Genomic DNA, 22,455 nt, shown 5'->3' on the forward strand with positions numbered 1-22,455 from the left:
TGATTATAGATCAAATGAAAAACTGATCATTTATGAAAGGATGGCTGCTTTGTGTTTGATTTATAATAACAACTTGAATTTATATAGTGTCTAACATAATTAAAAACACAGTAAAATAGCCCAAGGGGCATTATAAAACAACATGACATTGAGACAGATAAAGAGACACTAGGACAGATGACCAAAATCTTAGTCAAAGAGTTAGATTTTAAGGATCTCAAAGAAGGAAAATGTTGTAGAGAGTTTGAAAGGGAATTCCAAAGCTTGGACCTAGGCAACTCAGTTACGGCCACCAATGGTGGAATGATTAAAATTGGGGATGCTAAAAGGTCAAAATTAGAGGAGTGTTAAAGTAAAAGTTTATTTATTAGTCACAAGTAAGGCTTACATTAACACTGCAATGAAGTTACTGTGAAATTCCCCTAGTTGCCACACTTCGATGCCTGTTTGGGTCAATGCACCTAACCAGCATGTCTTTCAGACTGTGGGAGGAAACCAGAGCACCTAGAGGAAACCCACACAGACACTAGGAGAATGTGCAAATTCTACACAGACAGTAACCAAAGCCAGGAATTGAACCAGGGTCCCTGGCACTGTGGGTTTTTTTAATGATGTGGAGACGCCGGCGTTGGACTGGGGTAAACACAGTAAGAAGTTTAACAACACCAGGTTAAAGTCCAACAGCTGGGATTGCTATCTACCATCTCCTCTGTATTCTCCTGTTGGACTTTAACCTGGTGTTGTTAAACTTCTTACTACGGTTTTTTTAATGACAATCAACAATGGTTTCATGGTCATCATTACACTATTAATTAAATTCAAAGTTCACCATCTGCCTTGGTGGGATTTGAATCCGGATTCCCAGAACATTGCCCTGGGTCTCTGGATAACTAGTCCGGCAACAATGCCACTACACCATCACCTCCCTTTTAGGCAGCAGTGCTAACCACTGCAAGCACAGGGTAATGAGTGAAAGGGTCTCGGTGCAAGTTAGGGCATGGGTTGCACGGCAAGCTTACGGAGGGTGAAATGTGGGAGTCTGTCTCAGAGTGCATCAGTTGATTTGCATTGATATAACAACTTTCACAACCATCAGACATCCCAAAGCGCTTTACTTTTGAAGTTTAATCATGATGGAATGTAGGGAATGCAGCAAGCAATTTCCACACAGCAAGCTCCCACAAACAACAGTGTGATAATTACCAGAAGATCTGCTTTTGCAGTGAGGATTGAGGGTTAAATACTGCCCACAGCCCCTGCTCTTTTTCAAAATAGTGCCATGGAATTATTTAATGTATGCCCAAGAGGGTAGACGGGGCCTCGGTTTAATGCCTTATCTGAAAGATGGCAGAGTGCAACCCTCCTTTAGCACTACACTGAAATGTCAGCCTGGATCACGTACTCAAGTCTTGGGACTTCAACCCACAAACTTCTGACTCAGAGGCATGAGTACTACCAATGGAACCACAGGCAGCACCTAAAAGGAAATGACAAAAGCATAAAAACAAAACATTAACAATAAGAGGGGGGGGGGGGTTCTTTGGTCAATCAAACCCTCCCACACAGCTGCTGCATCTTGTATTATTATCACAATATATACACTTCCCCACCCACCCAAAAGCCAAAAAAATCTCCTGGCTAAAAAATCAGATCAAATCTGGGATTGCTATCTACCATCTCCTCTGTATTCTCAAGAGTAATGGGAGGAATTCTAAACACAGTGCAGATGTTTGGAATTGCAATTATGTTGGATGCCATTGTTTGGGGGATTGTCTGTCCTCTCCTCAAATTCAACTTCAGCTCAACCATCAACTGGGGCAGAGGCAAACTAGGCGTGGCCGATAGGGGTGGGGTTTGGATGATTGACAGCGGTTTGCGCCAATTGGAAGCCGGTTACCCGTCTGATTGATGGCAAAGCTGCTTATCCTATTGGCCAAGCCGCTAAGGGTCGACCAAGGATTGGCTGCGTGAGGCCGATTGACAGTGATTTGAGGCGTCGACGCTTTCATCTCGGGTGTGGCGCGGCGCCGGGATCTTACCCGGTTGTCGAAGGATTAATCTGTATAGATGACTTTTCTGACGGAGAAAATTTAACAAAGAACAGAAGCAACTGCCCCACCTCCATCCTCACCGAAGCCGGGCCAGGGCCGGACGGCAGCGCTATCCAATCAGTGAAACGATTCAGTTTGATGGACGGCGAAGGGAGCCAATCCCGGAGCAGAGGGCCGCTGCTCGCTCCGGCAGCGCGTGACTGACCGGCCGCCGGACCAATCATAAATGGGAACGGGCAGCTAGGGCGCCGCCCCTTTATTTAACGGATGGGCGCGCTTGCCCAACGAACAGCGGGAGGGACGACGATTGACAGGCGGCTTAACCAATCACAAGTTAAGAGTCGAGGGGCGGGCGCAGCCCCTTTTATCTGATGGACGGCGTGCTCGTCCAATGGACAAGCAGAAGAGCTGACGATTGACAGACGGATTAGCCAATCGGAGATTGCGGGTGGCGGATCAGCCCCGCCCGCTGCTCGAGCCCGGCCCTGCCCCTCCCCCTTCCCCGCCCTCCGGTGAAGTTTTCGTCCATCAGTTGGGGAATGAATGGGGGAGTCGGTGGGTTTTGGTCGGGAGATCGAGCGGGGCGGACGGAGCGATTTGAAGTGCCCCTTTTCCCCCTCACACAAAAAATATTAATTTGTTGTTGACTTGTGTTCTTAATTCTCTCTCTCCGCGTTGCGAGTGTGTGCGGTGCCCGCTCTTTTGTTGCTGAGGCGCTGCCCACGGGAGACGATGGCCGAGCTGGTGCAGCGCCTGGGCGCCTGTTTCCCGGCCTGTCAGTCCAGCCAGAGCGAGCGGGCTCAGCGCCGCCGCAGCCGGGAGATCGACGCCGTGCTGGCCCGGGAGAGGCGCTACGTGCGGCGGCTGGTCAAGATCCTGCTGCTGGGCGCCGGCGAGAGCGGCAAAAGCACTTTCCTCAAACAGATGAGGATCATTCACGGCAAAGACTTCGACAGCAAAGCCCTGGAGGAGTTCCGGGACACCATCTTCGAGAATGTCATTAAGGTACCTCAACAAATCTTCGTTTGTTTGGGGTGTGGGAGGGTTACCAAGCTCTAAGCTATCATTGAGGACTGAATAATATTCCCCCCACGCATACTAGTTAAGAGGGGGCGCCAGGATGATGCTGTCCAATGGTCCTCCTCATTTATTGACATGTAATTTAAAACAGAAAGTCAGTTGCAATGGTTTTTTAATCTGTGCAAACGCTTTTAAAAACTGTCAGTCGTTCTGCAAATGAGTTAGACCATTACTTGCACGTACATGTCTCTTCCCTGTTGAAATGTATGCATTGTGAAAATCTGGTTAAAGGCATCAGATTTGTTAACCGCTTTTCTCCCCCCCCCCCCCCCCCCCCCAGGTCTTGTCAGCTGAAGGGAGTGTCAACACTGCTCTCACCCTTTATGGTGATCACCTAGTCCAAGTGTGTAGCCCAGAGTGTGTGCCTGTGGTAAACCTGTACCATGCACTGATTTATTTAACCAGTTGTCCTTACATCAGCTGAAACTGTCATGAATATATTTAATGCACTGTTTTCATTGCAGCATGTTTGGTATTTGCTCACTGAGTTTATAGATTGAGTTGTAGATTTACCTGTATTGCGATTCTGATATGGGTGCACGTATGTGTTGCTCCTGCAGACATGCAATTATATGTTTTGGTCTAGGAAATGGGGTACATCAAGGTGTTTGTACGTTGTATGTTGAGTTTAGACTCTATAATCCTCAGTAGTGTTGGAATTAGAAAAGAACTGTCTTGTACTTTATTTAGAATATGATATTTAGAATACAGTATTGTTCAGGAAGTGAAGTACATTCTGTTTTTTTGAGTTTCTGACATTGCAATCCGATTGTTGCAATTTTCTGTTGAATTAATATGAGAACAACTTTTAACTCAAGTGCATCACATGATGCCACTTTATGAAAAGTCTACATTTAAAGTATTTTCACATTTTTCTGTTCCTCTTTTTTTTACAGCAAAATCTCCTTTTCAGTGTATTCTGTAAGTCATCTTTTACAATATGACATGGTTAAAGCCAATCAATTTTCTTAATTCAAGGAAATGGATCAAAAGTGAATTTCCTCTGAGGGTCTGGTAATATTTTCACTCTTGCAGACATGATTTTGATGCCTGTAATTTGCAGGTTAAATTGGAGTTTTCAATTTTTAATAGCAGCTTGTTAAAGTTTAATGCTCAGTATTTTTTATATTGAGAAACCTAGACAAAAAAAACCCATAGCCAATTGTGCCAGATACCATCAAGATTTGAAAAAGATAAGAAAGAACAAAGTAAATTGGGAAATGTAGGCAAGAACCAGATCCTGATTTTTAAATTCTGGATGTTGTCGGAAGGGTGGATATGTTCAAGGGCTGGGGCGGGCTAGCTAGTGCAACAGAGTTTTATTTCAACAAAATAAGATTGCAGGGAAGGGCAACATGTAGCACAGTCTACCGGGGGGGGGGGCGGGGGGGGGAGAATATCAGAGAAGCATTACTGCAGTAACTGATTTATTCAGTCAAATTCTATTTTAATTGCATGGGATTCTGAAAAAAATACTGAAATCGAATTTCAACACTTAATCCCTATGAAACTTGTGAATAAATGGGCCTTGGCAGTGATCCAGATAGAATTATAGAATGATATGGCACAGAGGAAGGCCATTCGGCCTTTTGCATTTTTGCTGGCTCTTCGATAGCTATCCAGTTAGTTCCACTCTCTTGCTCTTTTTCCATAGCCCAGCAATTTTTTCCCTTGAAATATTTATCCATTTCCCCTTTGAAAGTTTTTGTATCTGCCTATACTTGCATGGAAGTAATGAGGTTAAAGGAAAGTATAAAGAAACTTAAGCAAGGAACAACGTTTACTCCATCAAATTCTTCAATAATTTGAACACCTATATCCAATCCTCTCTTGACCTTTTCTGCTCTAGTATTTTGATGTAATGATAATCTAGTAAGTTTCCTCTGCACCCTCTCCGGGTTCGTGACATCCTTCCAATAGTGTGATTAAAAAGAGTAAGACACGCAAAGGTGTGTGATGTCTAATATTCTTTAAAGTATCTATTCTGGATCTAAATTCTGTTACGAAGGCAAGAAGCATGAAAAGGAGTCCAAATGTTTTGTCGGGAGCTTTAACGTGGAATAAGTGTAATATTTCTGTTTGAGACAAAGGGAAGCAGTGAGGCTAAAAAGGTCAAAAGCTGAATGACTGAAAGTGAAGCCAATTCTAAAATTGAACATTTTCTTAACTAACTGCTATTCCTTTAATTCACATTAAATAAAAGGCCGTACTGGCTGGAGAAAAAGAAACTTCAATATTAACCCTTGGAGAAGAGAAACATGTACAGACAAAGTTTAGTTTGCTGAGTGACACTTTATTTTTAACAAACTGAATTTCACAGTGTGGAGATATGTAAGGAATAAAGAAAATAACTCGTGTTTCAGCAGTAAGCCATTGGCATGGAATAATCTATTGTTTCTGGTGCTAAGCAGCTGCATCAGGAACAAAAGCAAAAATCTAACTTTCTTAATGCTCAGCTGGTAAAAGCCAAAAGGTGTGTAGAGGGAGTACTTTTCATTCAGAGTATTTGTAGAAGGAAATGTGTTTAACTTTTAATTTCCTGGCTATTTTTGGCAATTTTAACACTCCTCCGGAGACCTTCATTCATGCCTTTATTACTTTCTAGGCTTCACAGTTCCATTGCTCTCCTGGCCAGCCTCCATAAGCTTGAACTCGTCAAAAACTTGGCTGTCCGAATACTAACTCTCTCAAACACCTGCTCGACCATCAACCCTATGTTTGCTGACCTGCATTGTCTCCCTGTACGACAACATCTCCACTTTTAAAAATTCTCATCCTTATTTGAAACCCTTCCATGACCTTGCCCCTCCACCTAACCACCTCAAGTCCTCTGAGATCTCTGCACTCCATCATTTTTGGCCTCTTGCATACCCGGATTTTAATCACTCCAACAGTGGTGGTCTTGCCTCTGGTTGCTTTAGGCCTAAACTCTCTAACTCATTCTCTAAGACATTCCTTAAAATCAACGTTTTTGATTAGTTGCCCCAACTTCTCATGATAAGGAAGGAATATAGAAAAAGAGATAATCAGCCATGGATATCTAAGGAAATAAAGGAGGGTATCAAATTGAAAGAAAATGCATACAAAGTGGCAAAGATTAGTGGGAAACTAGAGGATTGGCAAACTTTTAAAGGTCAACAGAAAGCCACGAAAAAAGCTACGAAGAAAAGTAAGATGGATTATGAGAGTAAACTAGCTCAGAATATAAAAACATAGCAAAAGTTTTTACAAATATATAAAATAAGAGTGGCTAAAGTAAACATTCGTCCTTTAGAAGATGAGAAGGGGGATGTAATAATTGGAAATGAGGAAATGCTGAGGCATTGAACAGGCATTTTGTGTCGGTCTTCACAAGGGAAGACACAAATAACATGCCAAAAATTGATGACAAGAAGGCTATGGCAGCTGAGAACCTAGAAACTATCATTATCACGAAAGAGGTAGTGTTGGGCAAACTAAAGGTAGACAAGCCTCCTGGCCCTAATGAAATGCATCCCAGGGTACTAAAAGAGATGGCGTGGGAAATAGCAAATGCACTAGTGGTAATTTACCAGGTCTCTGGGATGGTTCCTGCAGATTGGAAAACAGCAAATGTGATGCCACTGTTTAAAAAAGGAGGTAGACAAAAGGCGGGAAACTATAGGCTGGTTAGCCTAACTTCTGTAGTAGGGAAAATGCTTGAATCTATCATCAAGGAAGAAATAGCAAGACATCTGGATATAAATTGTCCCATTGGAAAGATGCAGCATGGGTTCATGAAGGGCAGGTCATGTTTGACTAATTTGGTGGAATTCTTTGAGGACATTACATGTGCAATGGACAATGGGGAACTTGTGGATGAGGTGTATCTGGATTTCCAGAAAGCATTTGACAAGGTGCCGCACCAAAGGTTGCTACATGAGATAAAGGTGCGTGGTGTTACGGGTAATGTATTAGCATGGATAGAGGATTGATTAACCGAAAGCATAGAGTGGGGGTAAATGGGTGTTTTTCTGGTTGGCAATCAGTGACTAGTGGTGTGCCTCAGGGATCAGTGTTGGGACCGCAATTGTTTACAATTTACATAGATGATTTGGAGTTGGGGACCAAGTGTGGTGTGTCAAAATTTGCAGATGACACTAAGATGGGTGGCCGAGCAAAGTGTGCAGAGGGCACTGAAAGTTTGCAAAGGGATATACATAGCCTAAGTGAGTGGGCAAGGGTCTGGCAGATGGAGTACAATGTTGGTAAATGTGAGGTCATCCATTTTGGTAGAAATAACAGCAGAACTGACTATTATTTAAATGGTAAAAATTGCAGCGTGCTACTGTGCAGAGGGACCTTGGTGTCCTTGTGCATGAATCACAAAATGTCGGTTGCGGGTGCAGCAGGTAATTCAGAAGGCAAATGGAATTTTGTCCTTCATTGCTAGAGGGATGGAGTTTAAAAACAGCGAGATTATGTTGCAGCTGAGTAAGGTGCTGGTAAGGCCACACCTAGAGTACTGTGTACAGTTTTGGTCTCCCTTGAGAAAGGATATACTGGCATTGGAGGGGGTGCAGAGAAGATTCACTCGGTTGATTCAGGAGTTGAGAGGGTTGGCTTATGAGTAGAGACTGAGTAGACTGAGGCTATGCTCCTTGGAATTCAGAAAAATTAGGGGACATCTTATATAAATATACAAGATTATGAAGGAAGTAGATAAGATAGAAGCAGGGAAGTTGTTTCCACTGGCAGATGAAACCAGAACTAAGGAGCACGGCCTCAAAATAAAGGGAAGCAGAATTAGTGCAGAGTTGAGGAGGAATTTCTTCACACAAAGGGTTGTGAATCTGTGGAATTCCCTGCCCAATGAAGCACTTGAGGCTACCTCATTGAATGTTTTTAAGGCAAGGATAGATAAATTTTTGAACAGTAAAGGAATTAGGGGCTATGGTGAGCGGGCAGCTAAGTGGAGCTGAGTCCATGAAAAGATCAGTCATGATCTTATTGAATGGCGGAGCAGGCTCGAGGGGCCAGATGGCCTACTCCTGCTCCTAGTTCTTATGTTACGTAGTTTGGTGATGAATCTCTTTTGACAATGCTCCTGTGAAGCATCTTGGGATGTTTTGCTGCATTAAAAGGGCTTTTTAAATGCAAGTTGTCACGGAAAGTAGGCCGTGTCCCAGGTGGAACCCTAGTCTTTATTGAGTTCGATCATCTCAGCCAGGGCAGAATTTCTGCTTGTTTATTTTACTCTATTTCCCAGTTTGAGTGAAAAATCAGCCAAAGATCCTTTTGATTGTTATAATGCAAAGTATGTGTGTGTTTCCACAAATTAACATTGGGTGCCGACATGTTCTGGCTCAGCTGTGGCACTCCCTGCATGTAGATGCGTGCTTGCACTCCTTGTGCAAGTATGTAGGTGAAAAATTGCCACTTTAGTAAGGTGTGAAATGGCATATGATTGCATTCAAACTTTTTTTGTTTTGGGAGGGAGGAAAAGAGAATCTCAGTCCCTATTTGCAACCATTTGCTATGGGAATTAATTAATTTTGTAATGAGAGTTTCACCTTGTATGCAGGCCTGTTTAGAATTGTTGATAAAATAAGTTTGGTTTAAATGTATTATGAAATGCAATTTGATCTGAATTTGATCTACTATTTTTACAAGTTTTCCACTTTCATGTTTGCTTCTTGTGTTTGTTCTAATCATAGTCACAATTGTCGTTCAGACTTAGCTGCTCTGAGGATGTGGTGGTGAACCTTTTCCTTTAATCTTTGGAGTTCTTAAGGTGGTGATGTTGGATAGGAAATTCCAGACTACTGACTGAAGCAATAGTAATGTATGTCCAAATCAGGATGTTTGTGACTCGTAGGTGATAGTGTTCCCGCAGCCTTATTACTTTTGTTCTTGATGATAGAAGTTGCAGAGGAAGGAGATGCTTTCAAAGTGGTTTTGATGAGTAGTTGCAGTGCACCCTGTAGATTGTATGTAATCCAACAATTGTGCACTGGTTGTGAATAGTGCCCAGTGGCAGGGGCAGCAGTTTATTGAACTGTTCTGTACGGACAGTTTTAAGTTTCCTTAATGTTATTGCAGCCATACCCATCAGGTCAGGCTTTGATGGGTGTGGAGGTGAGCTACTTATTTCAAAGTTCCCAGCGCCCGGCTCCTATACTTATGGTGTAGATTTGGGAGGCCTGCAGGATGTTAATAGTGAAGGGCTTGCCGATAGTGATGTCGATGGGGCGGCATGGTGGCACAGTAGTTAGTACTGTTGCCTCACAGCGCCAGAGACCCGGGTTCGATTCCCGCTTGGGTCATTGTCTATGTGAAATTTGCACATTCTCCCTGTGTCAGCGTGGGTTTCCTCCGGGTGCTTCGGTTTCCTCCCGCAGTCTGAAAGATGTGCTGGTTAGGTGTATTGACCTGAACAGGCGCCGGAGTGTGGCAACTAGGGGAATTTCACAGTAATTTCATTGCAGTGTTAATGTAAGCCTACTTGTGACTAATAAATTAACTTTAACTTTTTCAAGTTAATGGGAAAATAATGGTGTTTCTTTGATGTTCGTTAACTGGCAGGTGTAGCATGAATATTAATTGCCATTTGGCAACCAAGGTCTGGGCATTGTTAAGGTTCTTACTTTAAACTGGTGGTAGTTTCCTTTATTATAATACTAGAATTGAAATCACACAGCCCCATCTCATTGATAATGAAGTAGAATAAGATGTTTCGCGAGGAAAATCTTGCATATCTGAGTCTATGATGAGCAACCATGACCATCTCTTTTTTTTATTATTTCATGGGATATGGGCATTGCTGACTTGGCCAGCATTTGTTGCGCATCACTAATTGCCCATGGGAAGGTGATGGTGAGCTGCCTTTTTGAACTGCTCCAGTCCATGTGATCTAGGTGCACCCACAGTGCTGTTAGGAAAGGAGTTCCAGGATTTTGACCCAGCAACAGTTGGAAAACAGTGAAGGAACAATGATATAGTTTCAAGTTAGGATGATATGTGTCTTGAAGGGGAATCTGCAGATGGTGGTGTTCCCATGTGTCTGCTGCCCTTGCCCTTCTAGGGGATACTGGTTTAGAAGTTGCTGTTGAAGGAGGCTTCGTTAGTTGCTGCAGTGTATCTTGTATATGGTACACACTGCTGCCACTGCATCATCATGGATGGGGTGCCAATCAAGCTGGCTGCTTTGTCCTGGATGGTGTTGAGCTTCTTGAGTGTTGTTGGAGCTGCACCATCCGGGCAAGTGGAGAGTATTTCATCACACTCCTTTGCTTCAGCCTTTTAACTGCTATTGACTTCAGTTTTGCCAGGGCTGCTTGGTGCCATATTTGGTCAACCCCCCTCCCCATTTAAGAAGTTGTTTGGGCACTTTTTTCCCCCTTGCAGAGAAAATGTCAGTAATGTTGTCATACAATGTTGAAGCCTCTAGCATCATTGTTGCAGAACTGTTGATCCTCTTTTATTGAATGGTCTGTTGGGTCCAGAAGTGTTTTAAAAAAAAAGGTGGTAGTCAACTGTTATGTACTTTTTTATTCACCTTGGAGTTTCCTGTTTGGTACGTTGCACTAGAATCAACATTGTTTACTGTGTCAGGAAACAGGTTATTTTAAGTAATCTAAATTTATATTAGAAATAAGGTATAGATTTAAATAGGTTTAGTTTTGTGCTTCTATGTAAGAAGGTAAAAAATTTAGTTAGCTTCATGTTAATCAAAGGTGTTTGCATGTCTCTGGGTTTTGTTTTCATTTTACACTGTGCCTGCATTGTAGTTAAAGGGTTTACAACCTGAAAACCAATCGGGTTTAATGAAAGAATAGGCTGTTGCTCACCAACCAGGGGGCCACTCTAGATTAAAAATAACTTTTGAGTTTAGTTTTAAGTTGGACCCATAAGCAGCTGGACAGGAGCAGGGAGCTGAAAAAAGCAGACTTCCTAAAAGCGTGCAAGAAAGTTGTGTCAAAACATATGTCGCAGGAAGACAGCAATGTTAAAGGAACGAACAAGAAGTTGAACAAGGTCCTGTTGAGGAGAAGTCAAGTAAAAGGCAGCGAGAGTGCTTGGAATGAAAGACTGCTCAAGAACTAGATTTAAAATCAGCGAGATAAGAAGTCAAACATCTGAGGTAAATCAAAAGTTTGGTGATACCATAATACAGCCTGTGAAGCAGTAGTGTTCTGTTGGCATGCCTGGGTACTTGAGAGATTGTGTGGAAGCTTGAAGACGCGTGGCAATCCAAGGCACATGAATACTGGAAAAAAAAATTGAAATCCTGGAAGTGGATCCTTGGTGAAGACATCTGCAAGAAAGCGTTGTTCGGGAGATGATTCTGTGGTCCGTTTTTCAAGAGTGGAGTTTGGAAGCTTGTGTGGAATTTGGATTCCAGTGAGACCAGTTGGCTCAGAGTGTTAAACATCTGGGGAGATTTGATGAAAATCCACTGAAGTAGTATTGGCTTGCTTTCAGGATGTTGTGTGTCTGGCCACAGTTGGTTAACATGGATTGTGTACCCACTGGGAACATTATAGTATAAGATATATTTTGTAAATTGTGGTATCCTTAATCTGTGTACATCTGGGAAGATATAGGTGGGGTATAGAACTATTGTATTATAGTCAATCTTGTTTGGTAAATGATTTATTCTTTTGTTAAAAGTTAGTTGGCAGTCCTGTGACTCTCTTCATCCATATCTCTAAACCTAAAAGTTACGGTCTATTGAGCCAGAGTTCCATTCTGGGACCTAACTGTTCAGTAGTAACATCAGCTGGGACCATAACAGCTGAATCCTTTGAAGTAATTTGTCAAATGGGGCCTGTAGCTCAGTGTCTCTCAAATTAATTCGGCCCTCAGCCTACTGTGAGAATAATAAAAAAAACATTTTCTCAAGGGAAAAAAGCTTTTTGCCTAACCAGATTTTAGGGGTGTAGGATGGGGAGGAGACAAAACTCTTGACATTAAAAGCAGTCCTTTTTCTATAGCCTTCCCATAGATTTATTTCTCCTTTCCAAATGCTTTCACGTAGATACAGATGATGCATTTTTCCTGTAATATGATTGTTATTTTGAGAGAAGATTTCGGGCTCCTAATGCTTGTGGCTCACTGAAACGTTCTGTAGCCTACTGCAGCCCTAAGGTAAGGCAAATACTGGCCGGAATTCTCCCATCCCGCCTGCCGCTGCCATTGTAGCAGGCGGGTTGCGGACAATGTGAAGGTCCATTGACAGTCAGGCAGGAGTTCCCAGCTTTTAGATCAGCGCAGTCTGGAAATTTCCAAGACCTATCCAGTGATGTGACTTTCATCTGTCTCTGGAGGCATCCATAGAGTAAGAAGTTTAACAACACCAGGTTAAAGTCCAACAGGTTTATTTGGTAACTGTTGGACTTTAACCTGGTGTTGTAAAACTTCTTACTGTGTTTACCCCAGTCCAACGCCGGCATCTCCACATCATGGCATCCATAGAAGCAGGGTTTAAAATACACATGGATGTGGGTGAATTTGCCCATGAAACCTCAAATAGCATGCTAAAAAAAAATCAAAGATAGTCGGTGAGAAATTCAAAATGCTGATAAAGAATGTCACCACTCTGTATTTTGATTGGAGGAGCAGCAAGCATGGGGAGACAGAATCGGAGAGCAGCAGCTCCTCCAGTCACAGGTTCCCTCCCAATCTTGTTGCTGCTCAAAAGAGATGATCTATAATTGGAGAAGTAGCAAAACAGCGGAGAAGGGGCCCTGTGGGTGGAGGAGGTGAAGCAGTTATTCTGGCCAATTCTGCTGTTGCTGTGAAGGAGATTTTCAGCTGCACCATTCGGGGAGGCAGTAGCATAATGGTATTGTCACGAGACCAGAATCCAGAGACCCAGGGTAGTGCTCTGGGGCCCCAGATTCGAATCGCACTGCATTTGAATTCAGTAAAAATCTGAAATTAAAAGTCTACTGATGACCATGAAACTATTGTCAATCGCAGTAATAACCCATCCAATGTCCTTTAGGGAAGAAAATCTATTATCCTTACCTGGTCTCTCCTATATGTGACTCCAGACCCACAGCAATGTGATTGACCCTCAAAGACCCTTAGGGATGGGCAATTAGGGAAGGACAATAAATGCTGGGCTCAGCCAGCGCCGCCCATACCCTAGTAAAATGAATTTTAAAATAATAAGCTAATGCGTTGAGCAGTAGCTGAGAGGAAGCAACTGAAAATGGAAAAGAGGGATGGAAGGAGGCAGTTGGTAATACAATAATGAGGCCGGAAGCAGTGTTTTGGGGAGCCATTGCTCGACCTCATGCCAGCACAAACTTGGCTGTCATCTGCACTGATGGGGGGCCGGGGTTCTTGGCTGACCTTTCACCTTTTTGCAGTGGCAGAGCCCGGAAGAATTTGCAGGATCTTGTTTGGAAGGGAGGTGAGAAATGGAGAAACTTTGCAGAAGCGCTGATTAATGGGAAGGTTGGGATCAGGGTCTCATGCCATTCGTTACCTGATGGTTAGCATGGTGCTGCAGTGTCAATTTGTGTGTATCCTTCTTCATATTTCGACCCTTGGAAGTAAGTCTCCTGACATGTTGTTCAGCATTCATTTTAAACAGAAATAGTGAAGAGGAAGAAACTTGAAATTGGCAGAACAAAACCCAAGAATGCTGAAGAGTGCCAGTTGCTTGCAATCAGTTTTTAAAAGGGTCTGCAGATATGAGAGTCATTCACAAGTTATCTTGTACTAATTAGTTAAGAGTTTTCATTTTGGAAATGGTATATGGGGATTTATTATCAATTCAACCAACTTATTTTATTTATAAAATGAGCTTGTAGGAAATTACCAGCACTTATAATCCTTGGTATTTCTAAAGAAGGAAACCCTAAAAGATCGATAGTCAAAGTATTTGCTTTCTCAAAACAGGTAAAGTGCCCAAGTGGTCCAACTAATATTCTAACTACCTGTTAGCTCGGCTGCAGTGCTATGTAGAGTTCGTCATGCCCAAGGAGCTGGGCTCCCACAGAGGGTCTCCTGAGTCAGATTGAAACTTGAAATGCCAGCATAATTGCATCCTAATTTAGTAGCAGCAGTATTTCCAGTTCTGCAGCTGAGTACACGGGCGGACACGTGTGCGCGGATGTGTGCAAGCTATTATGGCAGATTGACAAATCTAATTGCTTTTGCTTAATTGTGCTAATGTTCACTTCATATCAAGCTGGTAATGGAAAATTAATTTCTGTGCGCCACTTTGGAAAGTTTAGCCTTTGAGAAAAAAATATAAGATATGCTACTTGTTCCTTGTGGTAATTTTGCAGCCTAGTTCTTTTGTCTTTGTGTCTGCTATTAAATCCGAACTAGTTCAGGTTGCTGATTCCATTGTGCAATAAAAACTCTCGTGTGCAGTGTTTTTTAAAAAAAAGGTTGCTATCCACCCTGTTTAATTTGTTTTAAATATTTTTTCTGACATCTTTAAGAAAGAAACAAGCAGCTTCTCCACTTTATCACAGAGTCAGACTTCTTTGTAATTGTAATTAAATTTGGAATTATTGGGTTTTTGTGGCTTCAAACAGATGCCTCTTAAAAGTTTTAACATTTGTGAATACCTACATTTTGCACTTACTTGATAAATTTTTAGTGATTAAAAGTAAATCCGAATTCATCTCTCTCCTCTCACACGCAATTATTTCCTGTTTTTTAAAAAAAAAAGTCACCGCCATTTGGCCTACTCATGCGACCAATATCTTTCTAAGCACCGTTTCACAATAATGAAGGAAAAGGGATACAAGAATGGTGTAAATTGTCAACCCTCTAATTTATGTTGTAACTCTTCTATATTTGGTTTTCTCATTTCCAATGTTTTTAATTTAATATTCTTTTGTTTTCATCCTGCAGGTTTCAGTTAGTAAAGACTTGTACATAAAATCATTTAAAAGAACATTAAAAATTTTAAATATTTAAAAATCATTTTAAATATGATCTACCTGTGTTAAATTCTAGCCCACATCAAAAATTGCGAATAAACATACATTGCTAATACTTTTGTATTTTTGAGATTTCTGCAGGTTGACTCCTATACTGTACTCTTATTTTCTAAAGGAAGCACAGTGGTTAGCACTGCTGCCTCTCAGTACCAGGGACCCAGGTTTGATTCCAGCCTTGGGTGATTGTATGGAGTTTGCATTTTCTCCCGGTGTCTGCGTGGGTTTCCTCCGGGTGCTCCGGTTTCCTCCCACAATCCAAAGATGTGCAGGTTATGTGAATTTGCCATGCCCTTTAGTGTCCTGATGTGTTAGGGGGATTAGTGGGATTATGGGGATAATGCAGGGGGTGGGCTCGAGTAAGATGCTCTGTTGGGAAGTTGGTGCAGTCTCGATGGACCAAATGGCTTCCTTCAGCACTGTAGCGATTCTATGATTTCTAAGATTTATGACCAGTGACTAAGACATAAATATTGTGATTTTGTTCAATATTGAAGTGTTAAAATTCCTATTACACCAGTGTTGTTTTCAAATGTGACTTGATTCTCCTTGCAAGGATACAGTATGCATCTATGTGAAACAGGGACTTTCCTTATATTTTATTGCACTGTTTTTTCTTAAAAACATGCCTTTTAAAATAATCTCCCTATTTTCCTACAGTCCAGGAACCTTATGCATGTTGCAGCTGAGAGTGGGTTGTGAAATATGTGACCAGGCCTAGATTTTGATTATTTATTTTATATTGTGTTGAGCCTTGCTTAGTACTTCCCTGCACCTAAAAGTTGTCCTCTTGTGAGGATTGATGTATTTGAACACTAGGGTGCTGTATCATTGTGCCCCTGCCAAGATTAATAGTTTTTGCAAGAAGATAATTGAATAATCGAACTGCACTTTAAACATGGAAATATTCCCACAAGATTTGTAAGTGTACTGATTTAAGGAAGAGGCAGTGTCCTTTTCAGCTTCATGCCAAAGCACCTAATTATTTATAAATCAATTCTTGTTTAGTGGTATTTTTGTTTAAAAATAGTACAATAATTGCTGTGTTTGTTTTCAATGCTCTCAGTGACAGCTGTAGCTTTGATGCATACTTCTGCTAAAGACTATACTCTTGAGAAGGGAAAATTATAATTTCAAATTTTAGTATGGCCAACCTTTTTACCACCATTACTGCAAGTCTGAAGGGACACCAAGTGCCAATTAAAGGAAAAAGGCGTTTTTATTAAAGCTGTAGTTAGTTGTGTGGCTACAGCTGTTGATTCAAGTTTTGATTAATAATCAACAGCAATTAATAATGTAATCAAGTTCAACATTGTTGAACATGGGGCATTGATAATTCTAACAACGGAGACCATTCACATTGACTTCTATTTCATACATTGCACCTTCAATATTAACACATTGAAACATGAGATTGTAGAATTCTGAAGGTATTGATTTTGTTCCCCTCTGTTTACAGAGGTGGCCGGAAGCTGTCTGAAATTATTGTTTAAATTTACAACTGGAAGTGGTAATTTGTGCTTTCTGAGCTCAAGTTATTCAAGTTTTATTTTTAAATGCCGTGCGTGTTCTCAGAGGTTTTTAGCCTTCACTTTGAGATATTAACATATTGAGTTTTGTTTACTGCTACCACATACTTATTTTTACTGATTACTTATTTTTTTCTTTCTGCTGCTCTCCTAAAGGATAAAGTTCTGGAGATGCCAATCACTTTACCATGCCGAGGTATTTTGCGAAACAAAATGCAAGAAACAGTTTTTGAAGTGATTGCAGTTGAATCTGCTATTTGAGTCCAAAATGCATAATTGCATTGATGCTTGAGAAGAGTTTAATTTTTTTTTAAAAAGCCACACTGGGCAGAAAAGGGCTGTTCCTGTGCCTGTAGCCTTATAGTTGCCCCTTGAATTTTGTGTTTGGAAATTTCCACATGAAGTTGGTTGTTACAATGTAGGTTGATTGACAGTTCTCGTTTTATTTCTCCTGGCCAACTTAAATAGTGTTTGTTCTGTTCCACCTGTCCATTGTTCTTCCCCTCTCCCAAATTGAAATGGACGATTGGGCAATTCATGTGGTGTGCAGACAAGTGTATTGGTTTGGAGCATTTCATATCGTGTTGCCTGGACTGAGTGTGTTTTCCACGAAAATAGATTGTGGAGCTGCGTGCATCTAGGAAGTTTACTTTGTGTTAAAGTACAGATTTGTATAGACCTAATTCCAATGACTAGAGCATTTCCAATCTTTAAGTTTACGGTGGGGAATTCGCCAACTTCGTCCATGGCTGGGATTATCCATTCCCTCTGCAGTGAATGGCGATTTGGCTGAGTGCCATCAGAGAATTCTGGCCTACATGTTTTTCATGTCGTGCTAGATGACAGCTGGCTACCAACCATGGTATTCAAACCAGTTAGTTGTGTTTACGTCTCCCGCAAAGCTAGGTCATTTCTGGAAGAGCCCACTGATTCATACCTTACAATTGTGCTTTTTTAAAAAATCCAGTGCAGATTTAGTTAGTATCCTACTAATATCGCGGTGGCTGTTTACAAACTAGATGTTCAGATTCTAATGGTATTCAATGAGTTTGACCTCTATAGGTATGTGTACTTTGTGTTCACTACTGAACAGCAATGAGACAATTGTTTAGCCACTCATCATGGACCAATAATATTTATTCTCCTCCGTTCAAAATTCATATACGTAAATATATTGTTTTTTTTCCAACCTGTTCGTCCAAAGATGTGCAGGGTGGGTGGATTGGCCATCGTAAATTGCCCCTTGGTGTCCAAAGATGTCCAGGTTAGATGGATTAGCCGTGGTAAATGTGTGGGGTAATGGGGATAGGGTGGGGGAGAGATCCCAGGTAAGATACTCGGTCAGAGAGTTGGTGCAGATTCGATGGGTTGAATGGCCGCCTCCTGCACTGTAGGGATTCTATCAAAAAGACACTCACTTTAAAGTTTACTGTCAAAATACGATGCAGAAAATATTTCTGGAGATTTTTTCTCTAACTTTCCATTGATTCAAAACTCTTCTGAAGTATCAGGTGGAACATTCATAAGAACATGAGAAGTAAAAGCAGGAGTAGACATGGTCCCTTGTGCCTGCTCTGCCATTCAACAAGATCATGGCTGAACTTGTATTCTTGCATGAAGACCATATCACTTCATTCCCCGAGTGCCAAGAACCTATTGATCTCCACCTTGAATATACTCTGAGCAAGACGAGGATAGAGATTTCCAAAGATTCACAGCCTTCCAAGGGAAGACATTTCTCCTCATTTGAGCCCAAAAGACCTGACCTTCCTTATCCTGAAGCTATGACCCCTAATTCCAGACTGCCATGCAGCCATGAAAAACAGTCTCTGGCATCCACACCCTCCATCCCTCGTAAGAACTTTGTGCATTTCTGTGAGTTCATCTTTCATTTTTTTTAAAAACGTCAGAGAATACAGGCTCATTCTACATAGGACAGCCCCCTCATCCCAGCAATCAATCTAGTGAACCTTCATTACGACCCTTCCTCAGGTAACACCAAAACTGTATACAGCTCTCAAAATGTGTCCTCAGCAACCTCCTTGCAATAAAGGCTAACATATATTACTCCCCACCCCCCCAAAAATGTATTTTATTATATAAAAAAGTGGAATGAAATTTAACTTGTCTCCATACAACATGTTCCACCAAGTGGCGCCTCAACATAGTTGTAATGTGCTTGATATTTACAAAATACATTTTATGTCAGCAATGAAAGATTTGCCTTACTAATTGCTAGCTGTATCTGAATGTTGTGTTTCATGTACAAGGGAGGGACACCCAAATTCCTTTGAATACCAACATTTACTGGTTCCTTACCTTTTAAAAATGATTCTGCTTTTCCATTCTTCCAGCGAAGTGGACAATTTCACACTTTCCCACATTATACTCCATCCGATCATCTTGCCCAATCACTTGTACAACCTTTCTCACAACTAGCTTTCCCACCGAAGTCAATGATACAGATTGTACTTGATCCTTGCAGCACTCCATTAGTTAGTTACATCCTGCTGTCCCAAAAATAGCTTATTCATGCCTACTCTCTTTCCTTTCATTTTTTCCAATGTTCAATCCATCCTAGTATATTACCCCATATACCACAAGCTCTCTGGAGATATAAAACTGGATCAGCCAACCGTTGTACACTTGCCCCTATTTATCCTTCCCATTGATTTCTACAGAAAGGAAAACCAAAATGGGGTACATAATGGGGGAGCCATCTGTTTGACATGTCATCAAAATTATTAATTCCACTCATGGCCACAAGATGTAAAGTGGCAACTTGGCATCTGTGAAATATTATACTGGGATGGTGAAGCACTGCTCAAAGTGGAAAGCAATATATATTAAGCAATTTTGTAGTTTAAAGTTTCTCCTTTCCTTCTCTGCTGTAGCCAAAATATACTAACTTTCTACTGCTTGGTGACTCCACGGAAAGTTTTAAAAAAAGTTAGTGAAATCTAGTCTTGTATGTAAGTAATATTTCAGTTGTCTTTTCAGACTGCAGCCAAAGCATTGGTTTGACTCTCTTTTATTTAGAGGCTTTAGAATATTAATTTGAAGTAATTGCCATTCTGAAGTTGTATTTTCTGATACTTGACTTGGAACCTGTGGAGTTTCCAGTATCCTGTACAAACTACACTTCTGTCAGTAGATTAATGGCTAATAAGAAATTGCGAAACTCTGCCTGTTCTTTCTCTCCAAATCAACAATCGAGCAGCCTTTATAAATAAGTTAGTCATGCTATTTCTCAGGGAAACTGTGTGTATGTAGGTTGAAGGATATTTTGTTTCATATAATTGACTACAAAATTGAACCAGGAAACTATCCACAATTTTGAATTGCTTAACAACTGCCATCACTACAGGTTTTGTTTTTGTCACATCAGCTTGTGATTGTAACTTTTTTTGTTCATTCATGGTGCATGGGCGTCGCTGGCTGGCCAGCATTTATTGTCCACCCCTGGTTGCCCTTGGAGGGCATTTGAGAGCCGACCACATTGCTGCGGCTCTGGAGTCACATAGGCCAGACCAGGTAAGGACGGCAGATTTCCTTCTCTAAAGGACAGTAGTGAATCAGATGGGTTTTTCCGACACTCGACAATGGTTTCATGGTCATCAGTAGATCCTTAATTCCAGATATTTTTAGATGAATTCCACCATCTGCCGAGGCGGGATTCAAACCCTGGTTCCCAGAACATTAGCTGAGTTTCTGGATTAATAGTCTAGCGATAATACCACTAGGCCATCACCTGCCCAATTTGAGTATTAGAAGGATGAAATAACTAGAGGGACAGTGTAAGGTGTGACCATGTTGCTGATAATGAGCTGCAACATTGCATACACTGCTACAGTGAATGTAAAAGAAAGCCCTTCAGTTAGGAAGATTGTTGTGCTATTTAAGAAACGATTGAAATTCAATGCAACTTGACTTCAGTAGCTGGTCACTTATTTCAAATTAATGATTTTGTTAGAGATTTGTAATTGTTTTGATTTTCTTTTAAGTAAACATTAATTTTATAGAGGCTGTGTTTGTAATTCATATATGTAACCTTTTAAAGTTGATTTATTATTGTCACATGTAAGCTTACATTAACACTACAATGAAGTTACTGTGAAAATCCCCGAGTCGCCTCATTTAGGCACCTGTTGAGGTACACTGAGGGAGGATTTAGCATGTCCGTTGCACCTAACCAGTGTGTCTTTCGGACTGTGGGAGGAAACCGGAGCACCTGAGGAAACTCTCACAGACATGGGGAGAAAGTGCAGCCTCCGCACAGTGACCGAAGCCAGGAATTAAACCTGGGTCCCTGGTGCTGTGAGGCAGCAGTGCTAATCATTGTGCCACCATGCCATCCTAACAGTGACAGTACTTCACAGGTTGTGGAACACTTTTGGACATGCTGAGATTATGAAAGGTGCTATACAAATGCAATTTTTTTTCTTTTCAACTACCTTCCCTCCTTAACCCCTGCCCCCAATCCATTTGATTCCTGTTTAACATTTTACCATTTTGTTTTGTACCATTTTTGTCAGGCCTTCTGTATATGTTCCTTTATCCTAATCCGGCCATAATTTAAAAGAACATTTATTTTTCCACCTCTCCCTGCAGTATCTTTCTGATTGGCTGTTACAGTGATATTATTTAGCTAGACCGTAAGACATAGGAGCAGAAGTAGGCCATTTGGCCCATCGAGTCTGCTCCACCATTAAATGAGATCATAACTGATCTAATATAATCCACACTCCACTTTCCTGCCTTATCCCCACAACCCTTGGTTCCCTTATTGATTAAAACTTTGTCTATCTCAGCTTGAACATACTTAATGACCCAGTCTCTACAGTCCTCTGCGGAAAAGAATTCCGCAGATTCACTACCTTGTGAGAGAATAAATTCCTCCTCGTCTGTTTTAAATGGGCGACCCTTTACTCTTAGATTACGCCCTCTGGTTCTAGACTCTCCCACAAGAGGAAACAGCATCTACCCTGTCAAGCGCTTTGAGAATCCTATATGTCTCAGTAAGGTCGCCTCTCATTTTTCTAAACTCCAATAAGTACAGGCCTAATCTACTTAATTTCTGTTCCGAAGAATCCCTCCATACCTGGGATCAACATACACTGGCATGTGAGGCAGTATCTTTCCTTGGGTAAGGGGACCAAAACTGTTCACAGTATTCCAGGTGTTGTCTTCCTAATCACCTACTGAACTTGCATGCTCGCGTTTTGTGATTCATTCACAAGGACCCCCAAATTCCTTTGTGCTGCAGTTTTCTGCAGTCTTTCTCCATTTAAATAATATTCAGCTGCCTTGTTCTTCCTATCAAAGTGCATAATTTCACATTTTTCTTCATTATATTCCATCTGCCGAGTTTTAGCTCGCTCACCTAACCTGTCCATATACCTCTGTGGACTCGTGTCATCCTCATCACTTGCTTTCCCACCTACTTTATTCTGAGTACTGAATAGGGTGTTGAATATGACAACTGTTTTCTGCAAGTCATTAAAAAGTGAGCAGCAAGAACATAAACTTGCATGAAATCAACAAAAATTAGTTTAAGGGTACCGATGAAATTCCCATTTTGTGTGATTTAAGTTGCAAGTTATGTATATTTTGTAAAATAGATAAATATTACTTGAAATTCTGCGCCATTTTTCAGATTAAATGCTAACTGCTGAATTGTGTTTCAATAATAGCTAATCTCTCATGGGATTGCAGGTGGTGAATCATAACTAAGTCTTGTCTCTGAATAAGGCAGGAGATAATTGGACCAGGAAAAGCAAATTTAACTCAATCCTCATTTTAACTTCTTAGGCAATTCTATGCAAATGCAGTACTATGTGCGCCTGTCAGTGTTGGCATAGCTCCTCC

General features: G+C 41.2%; 1 protein-coding gene across 1 annotated transcript in view; it reads left to right on the forward strand.

Annotated features, from left to right (window-relative positions):
- The first annotated feature begins 2,574 nt into the window (after window positions 1-2,574).
- gna12a (guanine nucleotide binding protein (G protein) alpha 12a) overlaps window positions 2,575-22,455 on the forward strand; it is a 90,740-nt gene continuing 70,859 nt past the window's right edge. The window contains exon 1 of the mRNA XM_078240162.1: window positions 2,575-3,056. Within this exon, the coding sequence (XP_078096288.1) occupies window positions 2,784-3,056 (273 nt within the window). The 5' untranslated portion in view covers window positions 2,575-2,783. The remainder of the gene's footprint in view (window positions 3,057-22,455) is intronic.

This window comes from Mustelus asterias, chromosome 23 (assembly GCF_964213995.1).
Source record: "Mustelus asterias chromosome 23, sMusAst1.hap1.1, whole genome shotgun sequence".
NCBI lineage: Eukaryota > Metazoa > Chordata > Chondrichthyes > Carcharhiniformes > Triakidae > Mustelus > Mustelus asterias.